The 12667-nt window shown below is 43.9% G+C and overlaps 1 protein-coding gene across 1 annotated transcript in view; it reads left to right on the plus strand.

Moving 5' to 3' along the window:
• The first annotated feature begins 819 nt into the window (after positions 1-819).
• The window catches only part of CIITA (class II major histocompatibility complex transactivator), a 74730-nt gene continuing 62882 nt past the window's right edge, over positions 820-12667 (plus strand). The window contains exon 1 of the mRNA XM_069734039.1: positions 820-927. Within this exon, the coding sequence (XP_069590140.1) occupies positions 921-927 (7 nt within the window). The 5' untranslated portion in view covers positions 820-920. The remainder of the gene's footprint in view (positions 928-12667) is intronic.

Below are 12667 nucleotides of genomic sequence, written 5' to 3' on the forward strand. Positions count from 1 at the left end.
CATAATTCGCGGCAGACTGTGCCTGTTGCTGATTGGTCGAGGCAACCTTTATGACATCATCATCGCCATGGCAACCATTATGACATCATCGTCGCTGTGCCCGTTGCTGATTGGTCGAGGCCTGGCGGCCTCGACCAATCAGAGACGCAGGATGTCTACGTCCTTTATGACATCATCGTCGCTGTGCCCGTTGCTGATTGGTTGAGGCCTGGCGGCCTCGACCAATCAGAGACGCGGGATTTCTACGTCGATGCTGTGCCGGTCTCTGATTGGTCGAGGCCTGGCGGCCTCGACCAATCAGAGAGCCGGGATTTCCAGGACAGACAGACAGACAGACAGACAGACAGACAGACAGACGGAAAAACCCTTAGACAATTATATATATAGATATAGACTGTATATATGTTTTCACAAATATTTGAGCCCATGGATCCATTCTATGTCCATTTTGCAAGCCGGCGAGAAAATCTCGCTGTACGGATGCCATACAGATTACATACGGAGGATGACATACGTAAAATACGCTGCCACACCCTGCCTACGGATGACATACGGATCACTGTTTTGGGATAATTTCTGTGTATTACGCATGTAAAATACGGACCGTATTTCCCTACGCTGAGTGTGACTCCGGCCTCATGCTTGCAGTCTGGGGGCACTTAACTTTTTTCTTTTCCCATCCACCCTGTCCTGAGCTTGTCTGCACCATTTCTCCAGTACTCACAGTCACAGCTACTTCTCTCCTCACTGCTCCTCCCACACCAGTCACAGTCTGACAAGCTGCAGGCACCAGCCAAGAAAGGAAGAAAAAAACAAAAACTCCTCTCACTCACGCTGCAGAGCCGAGTCCTTTCATTCACAGCAGGGAGCCAGCTCACTACACATCACTAGTGCAGAGCCGGGACTGTACACAGAGGGGCATGGAGGGTGAGTACCCAGTGTGCACAGGGCATCTGCCGCCCCTTGTGTGCCACACAGCTGCCAGTGGAGTACTCACAGAAGTTTCTGCCTCAGTCTTATCCTTATTGCTGCATCTTGTGTTGTTCTTATTTAGTGCATTTACTTTACCCCGAAGTCACTTATTGCTCCTCTTCTGCACCTCATGTATGGGACTGACTCATGTCTGTAGGACGAGATCCCAGGAGATCGCTGCCTACTGCTATTGGACAACTTTCAGAATAGTCCGCCTGTCTGTCACACCGTACATATGTCCTAATGGGTAAAGTGACCCCAAAATTGTATACTGCGATTGTTTCTCTTCCGGGACGTTGCACTTTAAGCTCACAAAGGGTTACACTCCCAGCGCGCTGGCATAACTGGCTGAGGGGGCGGCGGGCATTGTTTACACACCTATTTTTGTGTAGACGGATGTAATGGCCCAATTTGTGCACTAATCTCCATAATACCGTAAATGTAGTGATATGTAACGACTGCCGTGTTCTGCCCGAGTGTCAGAGGTCACGCGTGTGACCGTATCACCGTCCAGGTGTGCAGAGCCGGAGCGCCGCATGTATACGGTATCGCCATAGGCCCACAATGTCACGTGGAGGCATGCAGAGCTAAAAAGTCATTGTGACCTGTTCAGGGGGCTCTCCTAAAAGCTTTAGGGTGCCGAGTCTCATATATATATATATAAACAGTATACGGTATAGCTCATACTGCTCTAGGCATTAAGGTTGAATAAGAGGGAAAAGAAGGCGACCTCACCGTATCTGCTTGATCCCTCCAGAGCACGGAGCAAACTGCTAAAAACGATAGCAAACTAAATGAGAAGAAGGGATCCAGCTCAATGGGTAACATTTTTAAAACATTTTTTATTCGCTCATTGTTAAAACATCTTCACATCCATAGACTAGAATATCAAAACATTAACGCGTTTCGGGTGGCTTTTGCACCATTTACTCATGGTGTTTTGATATTTTACAGATTACAAATTGAAGTTTGTTTTTTATCGGTTGAGCTGGATCCACTTTCCGCTCATTGAGTTTCAATACTGTATTTTCGGTTGCCACTTTTCTCAACAATTTTGTATTGATACATTTTCATGCATTTTAATTATTCAGAAAGGCAACAAAATGTCCTACAAAGCTACACCTCACTATATGCATGCACATGTAGAAACGAGCACACAAAACAGGCACACATTCACCTCCTGGCAGGGCCGGACTGGGACTAAAATTCAGCCCTGACATTTGAAGTCACACAGGCCCACTTGTCACATGGTGACTGTATAATATCTTTGTACACTTGTAGGTTACAAGAAGTGAGGGGAGTGTAACACGACTATATAACAGATAATTACACCCGTATCCAGCATTACAGCTCCGTCCTATTTATTGCTTTTAGTTGCAGTACCAAGAAAAGCCGCTACTTTACCTACATAACTGGATCTCGTAGATAATGGAGGGATGAGACGACCAAAGGCTATGGAACCTCATTCTGATGCTCCATAAACTTTGCCTATGGCCACTTTTGGTTCCGCTGCGCAGTACAGTTTACACCGGCAATGTGCTGCTGAGAACAAGGATTTCTGTTCCCACATAAAAAATCCAATCACTCGAATAGGCAGCATTTTGCTTGTTTAGTATAATACACCCCATAGTCCTCCATATATTATAATGTGCACCTCAGTCCTCCATATAGTATAATGCACTCCTCCATATAGTATAATACACTCCTCATAGTCCTCCATATATTAAAATACGCTGCTCAGTCCTCCATATAGTATAATACACTCCTCATAGTGCTCCATATAGTATAATGCACCGCCATAGTCATCCATGTAGTACAATTTACTTCCCATAGTATAATGCACCCCATAGTTCTTCATATAGTATAATGTATTCCCCATAGTCCTCGATACTGTATAATGCAGCACACATATAGTATAATGATGCCACCCCAGAGTATAATGCAGCCACCCCACAGAATATATTGTAGCCCCCTAAGTATAATGTAACCCCCCCAGAGAATATAATGCAGCCACCTCATATAGTATAATGCAGCCCCTGCATATATAATATATGGTAGCCCCCTTCTGAGCATAATGCAGCCCCCCATAGAATATAATGTAGCCCCTCCATAGAATACAATGCAGCCCTCCTCATATAGTATAATGCAGCTCCCTATAGAATATAATGTAGCCCCCTCATAGAGTATGATGCAATCAACCCTCATAGAATATAATAAATTTAAGACATAGAATACATGTAATACATAGAATATAATACAGCCTACCTCCCCATAGAATATAATGTAGCCCCATAAAAGAGTATGATGCAATCCTCCCTCATAGAATATAATGCAGCCCCTCATGGACTATAATGTAGCCCCCATAGAATGTACCACAGCCCCCCATAGAATATAATACAGCAACCCATAGAATGTAATACAGCCTCCCACAGAATATACTACAACCTCCATAGAATATAATACAGCACAGTCCCCCATAGAATGTAATACAGCCCCCCCATAGAATGTAATACAGCCCTCCCCATAGAATGTAATACAGCCCTCCCCATAGAATGTAATACAGCCCTCCCCATAGAATGTAATACAGCCCCTCATAGAATGTAATACAGCCCCCCATTGAATGTAATACAGCCCACCATAGAATGTAATACAGCCCCCCATAGAATATAATGTAGCGTCCCCCCAATAGCCCCACAATCCAGTTATCACTCATTGATATATTAAAAAAACACACACACAATCCTCACCTCTCCCCGTGCCCCGCGCTGCTCCTGGCTCCGGTCTCAGCGGCTGCAGTCTGCCCGGCACACAGCAGGTACGCGATGATATGACGTCATCGCGCACCCGCAGTGTCAGAGGCAGAGTGGGGAATGATGGGAGAGGGAGCGTCAGTGGACGCTCTCTCCTCCATCATTGCATTGAACTGTACTGGCGTCATAGACACCGGTATAGTTGAATGCGGCGGCGCTGGCGGGGGGTGAGTCCGTGCTGGCACTGCTGACAGTGGCACAGCGTACAGGGATCAAGCAGCCCACTACTGGCACTGGCCCTTCTGGCATTTGCCAGAAGTGCCCAATGGCCAGTCTGGCCCTGCGCTGCAGGCACACTAACAGTATACCGACATGCACACCTACACACACACCGTACATGCGTACACATTCACCAGCAAGCATGCAGACACTCATTACATCCTGGCACATACACATTCACACTATGCATCGAGGCCTCATCCAGATATCTGTGAATAACGTACGTGTTCTGTCCATGATTTTCTCAGATACAACGCATACTTATTATAGTCCATTATAGTCTATGAAAAAGTCAGAGATGCCATATTCTAAGGTAACTGCAAACAAGCGCATAAAAAATTATCCAAGTTTTATCCACAGTTGTTCCTAATTTTCACCATATTTTCATCCGTGTGTCCGTTTTTTACATCCGTGTCCGATCCGTTTTCATACAACCACATTAAAACATGTACATGATCACACACAGTTTCCTAGTTCTATAATAGAAACGTCTCCTTAATAATCGGATGCTGTTCTGATGTTTCTTGTGGAATCCGATTTTTTTTTTTTTTGCACCCATAGGGTATGTGCACACGTTGCGGATTGGCCGCTGCGGATTCGCAGCAGTTTTCCAGCCGGTTTACAGTACCATGTAAACCTATGGAAAACAAAATCCGCAGTGCGTTTTACCTGTGGATTTTTCAAAAACTGAGCCGAAAAATCTGCACAGAAATCCGCAACGTGTGCACATAGCCTTAGACTTCACTGTGTGAGCCTCATCCGAGACTCAGCTGAAAGTAGTACATGCTGCCATTTTTTTTATACGGACAGTCGAGCTAAGGCTGGGTTCACATTGCGTTAGGGGTGTCCGTTAACGCTGCCTATTATCGGGCGCATTGCCAACGCATGCCATAATCGGCATGTGCTAGCGATGTGCCGTCATTTAGTGACAGAGCCTCGGACGCAGGCTGCAGCGTTTGAGGCTCCGTCACCGCTAGCGTTATAGCATAACGCGATGGCGTGTATGCTATAGTGTTAACGCAGCCCTTCAACGCTATGCGCTGAACGGGTTGCTATAACGCAATGTGAACCTGGCCTAAGAGAAAAATTGTTCATCTGAACAGCCCTGTTGAATAACATGGGTCAGTGTGTTGTCCGATTAAAAATAGGATAGCCCATGTCCGATTTATACGCTCGTCTGTCTTAGCCCTTAATCCAAGTCACAGGATCAATATCACTAATACAAGTCTGTGACCCAGATTCATTAAAACTGATGTTTCATACACCAGTTTTAGGGGCGTGCAGGGATAAGATGCCCCAATAGTTAATAGTCACATGCCACCGAATGCATATGGCGCATCTTATCAGTGGCGTGCACCTCGCCAGAAATCTCACCACTTTTAATGAATTTGACAGGCGGACATATACTCGCTCCACCCTGCCATGTCTCCTCCCCATCTGCGCACATTTTGGAATAACTGCCTGAAATTGGTGTGAAAACATCAAAAGTCTCAATTTTATGATGTTTTGAAGTGTTTTAAGTAGATAAATTGGGGCCTGTGGGTCCATGAAAAATCCTGTGAATGTATAGGAGAAGCTTTGCAAATTTTTTTAATCTTTCGTACGAGAAAATCATTGATGGAACACTGTAAAAAAATGACACACGGATCAAAGGCTGATGAAAATCTGATCCAAAACACTGATAAGCACCGACCATTTTATTTATTTGTGTTCCAGTAAAAGGTCTAACTATTCGGAATGAGGCCCCCCAAAAAACAATTTACCTATAAGGCTGCCGTCACACTAGCAGTATTTGGTCAGTATTTTACCTCAGTATTTGTAAGCCAAAACCAGGAGAGGAACAATTAGAGGAAAAGTATAATAGAAACATTTGAACCACTTCAGGATTTATCACCCACTCCTGGTTTTGGCTACAAATACTGAGGTAAAATACTGACCAAATACTGACTGTGTGAACGTGGCCTAATAGAAACACGTCACCACTTCTGTATTTATCACCCACTCCTGGTTTTGGCTACAAATACTGAGGTAAAATACTGACCAAATACTGACTGTGTGAACGTGGCCTAATAGAAACACGTCACCACTTCTGTATTTATCACCCACTCCTGGTTTTGGCTTACAAATACTGAGGTAAAATACTGACCAAATACTGATAGTGTGAACATGGCCTAATAGAAACACGTCACCAGTACTGTATTTATCACCCACTCCTGGTTTTGGCTACAAATACTGAGGTAAAATACTGACCAAATACTGCTAGTGTGACGGCAGCCAAACTCTGTCCTGAAAGTGGAGTGTACTGTATGTCAGTAAATTGGGGCTGTCAACATGCTCTATCTTGGCACAGGGCAGGCCCCATGGCTGCTATAATGGTCCAGTATGGACCTATGCACTAATTGGCGCACATATTTTGAGGATTTTTCCCTTCGGTGGCTGCACAGAGCTGATGGCTTGTGTGAAGCTTTTATTATGGCTCTATTCCAGCCTTGTTTGAAGTGAAAGTGAAACCTCGCTTGCATCTTGTGTCTTGTGTGTTAGCTCATTCTGGGCGTCCTTCCAAGGAGCGGATCAGGGAGTTTCCATGGCCCTGGACGCGGCTACCTGATTTCCCAGAAATGGCTTGACTTCAGATGTAGCTAGATAACAATTCACAGGTGACAGGCGTCTATTAGGCAGGGTTTGCTCTGTGCTTTTGTGTGCTGGAGTCCTTTTTTGTTATATAATATTTATGAATATACAAAGAAACATATGAAAATATTATTTTAGTGTCAATAATTTATTTATGAAAGTTGGCAATGTTTTCTGTTACATTTTGCATAGGAAAACCCACTCTCCTATATGTAGAGGATACAATTTAGTATGATTACCATCTTCCTTAGGCCGGGTTCACACATGCGAGAAACACGTCCGTGTCTCGCATGTGAAATCCAAGCTCTGGCGCCGGCACTGTGGAGCGGAGCGTGCGGCTCCATGTGTTGCTATGCGGCTGCACGCTCCGCTCTGGAGTGCCGGCGCCAGAGATTGGATTTCACATACGAGAAACGGACGTGTTTCTCGCATGTGTGATCCCGGCCTTATGCATAACATTTCTTAGTCTATGGTCACACATAGAGTTTTTGCTGTGGTTTTTTTTTCTGCAGGAAAAACCTGCACCGAAAAAAGGTTTTTGGTGTTTCTTGTGCATGCTGATAAAGTTTAGTGGCTCAAAAATTCATTATTTAACTTCTTTAAAGTTTTTATATCCAAAACTGTTAAATGCGTTTCTTTCTGCGTTTTTTTTTTTACTTATGTTCACGCGCTGCAAGAACGCAACGTGTGCACATAGCCTTATAGGGGTTGTCTCCTGCTTTAAAGACACGTTCAGATAAATCTGAAAGCTGCAGCCGCTGATTAGCTGCAGTGGTCACGTGACACTTTCAAACAAATGTTAATATTAGGAGAGCAGTGGGGGACACAGTACTGACTGTGGAGGAACGCTGCCATTCTGGATAATGAATATAGGGTTCTTTTTTATTGATTACACCACCTAGGGTCTATTAACCTTGCTGTTCTGTTCGGGTCCATATAAGAACCCCTCAAATGAGGAAAAGTCAATTAATCAGAAGTTTCAGATCTGCATAATAAATAATCTGCAGGGTCTCAAATTTAATTTCGGGTCATATGGACCCGAACAGAACAGCAGGGTTAAAGGGTTATTCATCTTAGCAGCCGAAGAATATCAATCCCCAGCTGTTACTTTAGCTTGGCTGGTTGTCAAAAATGGGAGGGGCACACCTTTTATTATTTAATAATTAAAAATATGGGGTGGGGACCCTTCTATTCTTGATAACTAGCCGTGCTAAAATGATATCTGAGGGTTGCAGCTCGGAGATGTCAGTTTTGCCTGGCTGGTTACCAAAAATACAGGGGAACCAACGCCGGTTTATTATTTATAGTGCAGGCAGCGGGTGATGAATTCTCCCATCATCCACCACCTGCTCTCGCTATTATTAGCTGAGTACAATTCTCAACATTATTCCCTGCTAGCGTTGATCACAGTGCGATCAGGGGAGAATGCTGAGAGCTGTCTTCAGCACCCAGGCCCAGAGAACAGCACAAACAGTACCGCTGCTTCCCAGACGCCAGTATGTGTCACACTGATGACACACGGATGTCATCAGTGTGCACATGTGCGGGTCGTTTTGCGGTCTCTGGAAACACACTGACCTGTGCACAGACCCATTCAGTAGAATGGGTCTATGTGTGTAAGGCCGGGGTCACACTAGAGAGAAATATGGACGTATGAGAGGCGCATAAACAACGCATTGCACATGAACCAATGTTTCTCTATGGGGCAGCTTCCATCAGCCGTATATTTCTCAGCCGTATTTTACGGGCTGCGTTTGTCAGCGTATTGCGCAAAAAAATCCACCAATGAAAGTCTATGTGGGCAAGAAAAATACGGATTACACATGGACCATGCGTGTGAATTGCGAGAAATACGCACCGGTGTTCTATAGAAAAGCCGGTAATTCAGTGCGGTGTACAGTAAAATCACACTCACAGGTTAGAATAGAATAGCTAAAATAAATGCCTACACATAGTATACAGTTAAGTCCATATATATTTGGACAGAGACAGGATTTTTCTAATTTTGGTTATAGACATCACCACAATGAATTTTTAAACAAAACAATTCAGATGCAGTTGAAGTTCAGACTTTCAGCTTTCATTTGAGGGTATCCACATTAAAATTGGATGAAGGGTTTAGGAGTTTCAGCTCCTTAACATGTGTCACCCTGTTTTTAAAGGGACCAAAAGTAATTGGACAGATTAAATCATTTTAAATAAAATGATCATTTCTGGTACTTGGTTGAAAACTCTTTGTTGGCAATGACTGCCTGAAGTCTTGAACTCATGGGCATCACCAGACGCTGTGCTTCCTCCTTTTTGATGCTCTGCCAGGCCTTCACTGTGGTGGTTTTCAGTTGCTGTTTGTTTGTGGCCTTTCTGTCTGAAGTTTAGTCTTTAACAAGTGAAATGCTGCTCAATTGGGTTGAGATCAGGTGACTGACTGGGCCATTCAAGAATATTCCACTTTATTGTTTTAATAAACTCCTGGGTTGCTTTGACTTTATGTTTTGGGTCATTGTCCATCTGTAGTATGAAACAACGACCAATCAGTTTTGCTGCATTTGGCTGGATCTGAGCACACAGTATGTCTCTGAATACCTCAGAATTCATTCGGCTGCTTCTGTCCTGTGTCACATCATCAATAAACACTAGTGACCCAGTGCCACTGGCAGCCATGCATGCCCAAGCCATCACACTGCCTACGCCGTGTTTTACAGATGATGTGCTATGCTTTGGATCATGAGCTGTACCTCGCCTTCACCATACTTTTCTCTTTCCATCATTCTGGTAGAGGTTGATCTTGGTTTCATCTGTCCAAAGAATGTTCTTCCAGAACTGTGCTGGCTTTTTTAGCTGTTTTTGAGCAAAGTCCAGTCTAGCCTTTTTATTCTTGATGCTTATGAGTGGCTTGTACCGTGCAGTGAACCCTCTGTATTTATTTTCATGCAGTCTTCTCTTTATGGTAGATTTGGATATTGATATGCCGACCTCCTGGAGAGTGTTGTTCACTTGGTTGGCTGTTGTGAAGGGATTTCTCTTCATCATGGAGATTATTCTGCGACCACTGTTGTCTTCCATGGGACCCCAGGTCTTTTTGCATTGATGAGTTCACCATTGCTTTCTTTCTCAGGATGTACCAAACTGTAGATTTTGCCACTCCTAATATTGTAGCAATTTCTCGGATGTTTTTTTTTCTGTTTTCGCAGCTTAAGGGTATGTTTCCACGTTCAGGAAACGCTGCGTGTTTAATGCTGTGTAGAGCCGCAGCGTTAAACACGCAGCATCCAGATGTTACAGCATAGTGGAGGGGATTTCATGAAAACCCGTCTCCACTATGCATTAAAAGACGCATGCGGCAGACCCGCGTAAACGGACATGCGGCGCTTCTTTTCAGAACGCAGCATGTCCTTACAATGCTCAAACAACGCATGAAAAACGCAGGTGACCTGCCAGTGACCTCAGGTGCAGATTTTACCTGCGTAAAATCCTGACCAAATCCTGATGCAATCCTGAACGTGGACACATACCCTAAGGATGGCTTGTTTCTCCTGCATGGAGAGCTCCTTTGACCGCATGTTTACTTCACAGCAAAACCTTCCAAATGCAAGCACCACACCTCAAATCAACTCCAGGCCTTCTATCTGCTTAATTGAGAATGACATAACAAAGGGATTGCCTACACCTGTCCATGAAATAGCCTTGGAGTCAATTGTCCAATTACTTTTGGTCCCTTTAAAAACAGGGTGGCACATGTTAAAGAGCTGAAACTCCTAAACCCTTCATCCAATTTTAATGTGGATACCCTCAAATGAAAGCTGAAAGTCTGAACTTCAACTGCATCTGAATTGTTTTGTTTAAAATTCATTGTGGTAATGTCTATAACCAAAATTAGAAAAATGTTGTCTCTGTCCAAATATATATGGACTTAACTGCAGGTGAGTGTATATATATATATATATATATATATATATATATATATATATATGTCAGTAAGACATATACAGTATATATATATATATATATATACATACATACATACACATAAATATATAAATATCTACTATATAATTGTCTAAGGGTCACTTCCGTCTTTCTGTCTGTCCTTCTTTCTTTCTGTCACGGAAATCCCAATTGGCTGATTAATCGTGGCAAAACAGCCACGACCAATCAGCGACGGGCACATTCCGGCGGCAAAATGGCCGCTCCTTCCTCCCCGCAGTCAGTGCCCGCTCCATAATCCCCTCCAGTCACCGCTCACACATGGTTAATGGCAGCGTTAACGGACCACGTTATGCCGCGGTGTAACGCACTCCATTTACGCTGCTATTAACCCTGTGTGATCAACTTTTTACTATTGATGCTGCCTATCATTATCTGATGTTAAAAATAATAAAAAAATAAAAAAGTTATATACTCACCGTCCGTCGGCCCCCCGGATCCAGAACAGGCCTTTCCCGCTCCTCGCGACACCCCGATGACTGCTCCATGCATTGCGGTCTCGCGAGATGATGATGTAGTGCTCTCATGAGAACGCTACGTCATCATCTCGCGAGACCACAATGCACTCTTGGGACCGGAGAGCGCAAGGAGCATCGGTAAATGCTTCGCCTGGATCCATGGGCTCCGGAAGGTGAGTATATCACTATTTTTTATTTAAATTTTTTTTTTAACAGGGATTTGATGCCCACATTGCTATATACTATATGGGCTGTGCAATATACTATGTGGGCTGTGCAATATACTACGTGGGCTGTGCAATATACTATGTGGCTGTGCTATATACTATGGGGCTGTGCTATATACTCCGTGGGCTGTGCAATATACTACGTGGCTGTGCAATATACTACATGGCTGTGCAATATACTACGTGGCTGTGCTATATACTACGTGGGCTGTGCTATATAGTACGTGGCTGTGCGATATACTACGTGGCTGTGTTATACACTTCATGGGCTGTTATATACTACGTGGGCTGTTATATAGTACGTGGGCTGTGCTATATACTACGTGGGCTGTGCAATATACTACATGGGCTGTGCTATATACTACGTGGGCTGTGCAATATACTACGTGGGCTGTGCAATATACTGCGTGGCTGTGCAATATACTACGTGGCTGTACAATATACTACGTGGCTTTGCAATATACTACGTGGCTGTGCTATATACTACGTGGGCTGTGCTATATACTACGTGGCTGTGTTATACACTACATGGGCTGTTATATACTACGTGGGCTGTGCTATATACTACGTGGGCTGTGTTATACACTACATGGGCTGTGTTATACACTGTGGGCTGTGTTATATACTGCATGTGTGGGCTGTTATATACTACATGAGCTGTGTTATATGCTATGTGTGCTGTTATACACTCCGTGGGCTGTGCTATATACTCCGTGGGCTGTGTTATATACTACATGGCTGTGCTATATACTCCGTGGGCTGTGCTATATACTACGTGGCTGTGCTATATACTCCGTGGGCTGAGCTATATACTCCATGAGCTGTGCTATATACTACGTGGCTGTGCTATATACTACGTGGCTGTGCTATATACTACGTGGCTGTGCTATATACTACGTGGCTGTGCTATGTACTACGTGGCTGTGCTATTTGCTACGTGGGCTGTTACATACTACGTGGCTGGCCGCGAACAATCAGAGACAGGTGCAGTCCGGCCGCAAATTGGCGCGGGATTTGAACCACGCTTCGCTAATTGGTCGTGGTTGGCCAAATCCTTTGTATTCAATGTATTATTCTAAAATCTTCATAAATAAACTACATACATATTCTAGAATACCCGATGCGTTAGAATCGGGCTACCATCTAGTTTGTTTATTTATATTTAATACAGAGCTAGATAGCTTAAAAGCCGGTACCATATATACTCGAGTATAAGCCGACCCGAGTATAAGCCGACCCCCCTGATTTTGCCACAAAAAACTGGGAAAACTTAATGACTCGAGTATAAGCCTAGGGTGGAAAATGCAGCAGCTACCGATAAATTTCAAAAGTAAAAATAGATACCAATAAAAGTAAAATTAATTGA

Source organism: Ranitomeya imitator, chromosome 7 (assembly GCF_032444005.1).
Source record: "Ranitomeya imitator isolate aRanImi1 chromosome 7, aRanImi1.pri, whole genome shotgun sequence".
Taxonomy (NCBI): domain Eukaryota; kingdom Metazoa; phylum Chordata; class Amphibia; order Anura; family Dendrobatidae; genus Ranitomeya; species Ranitomeya imitator.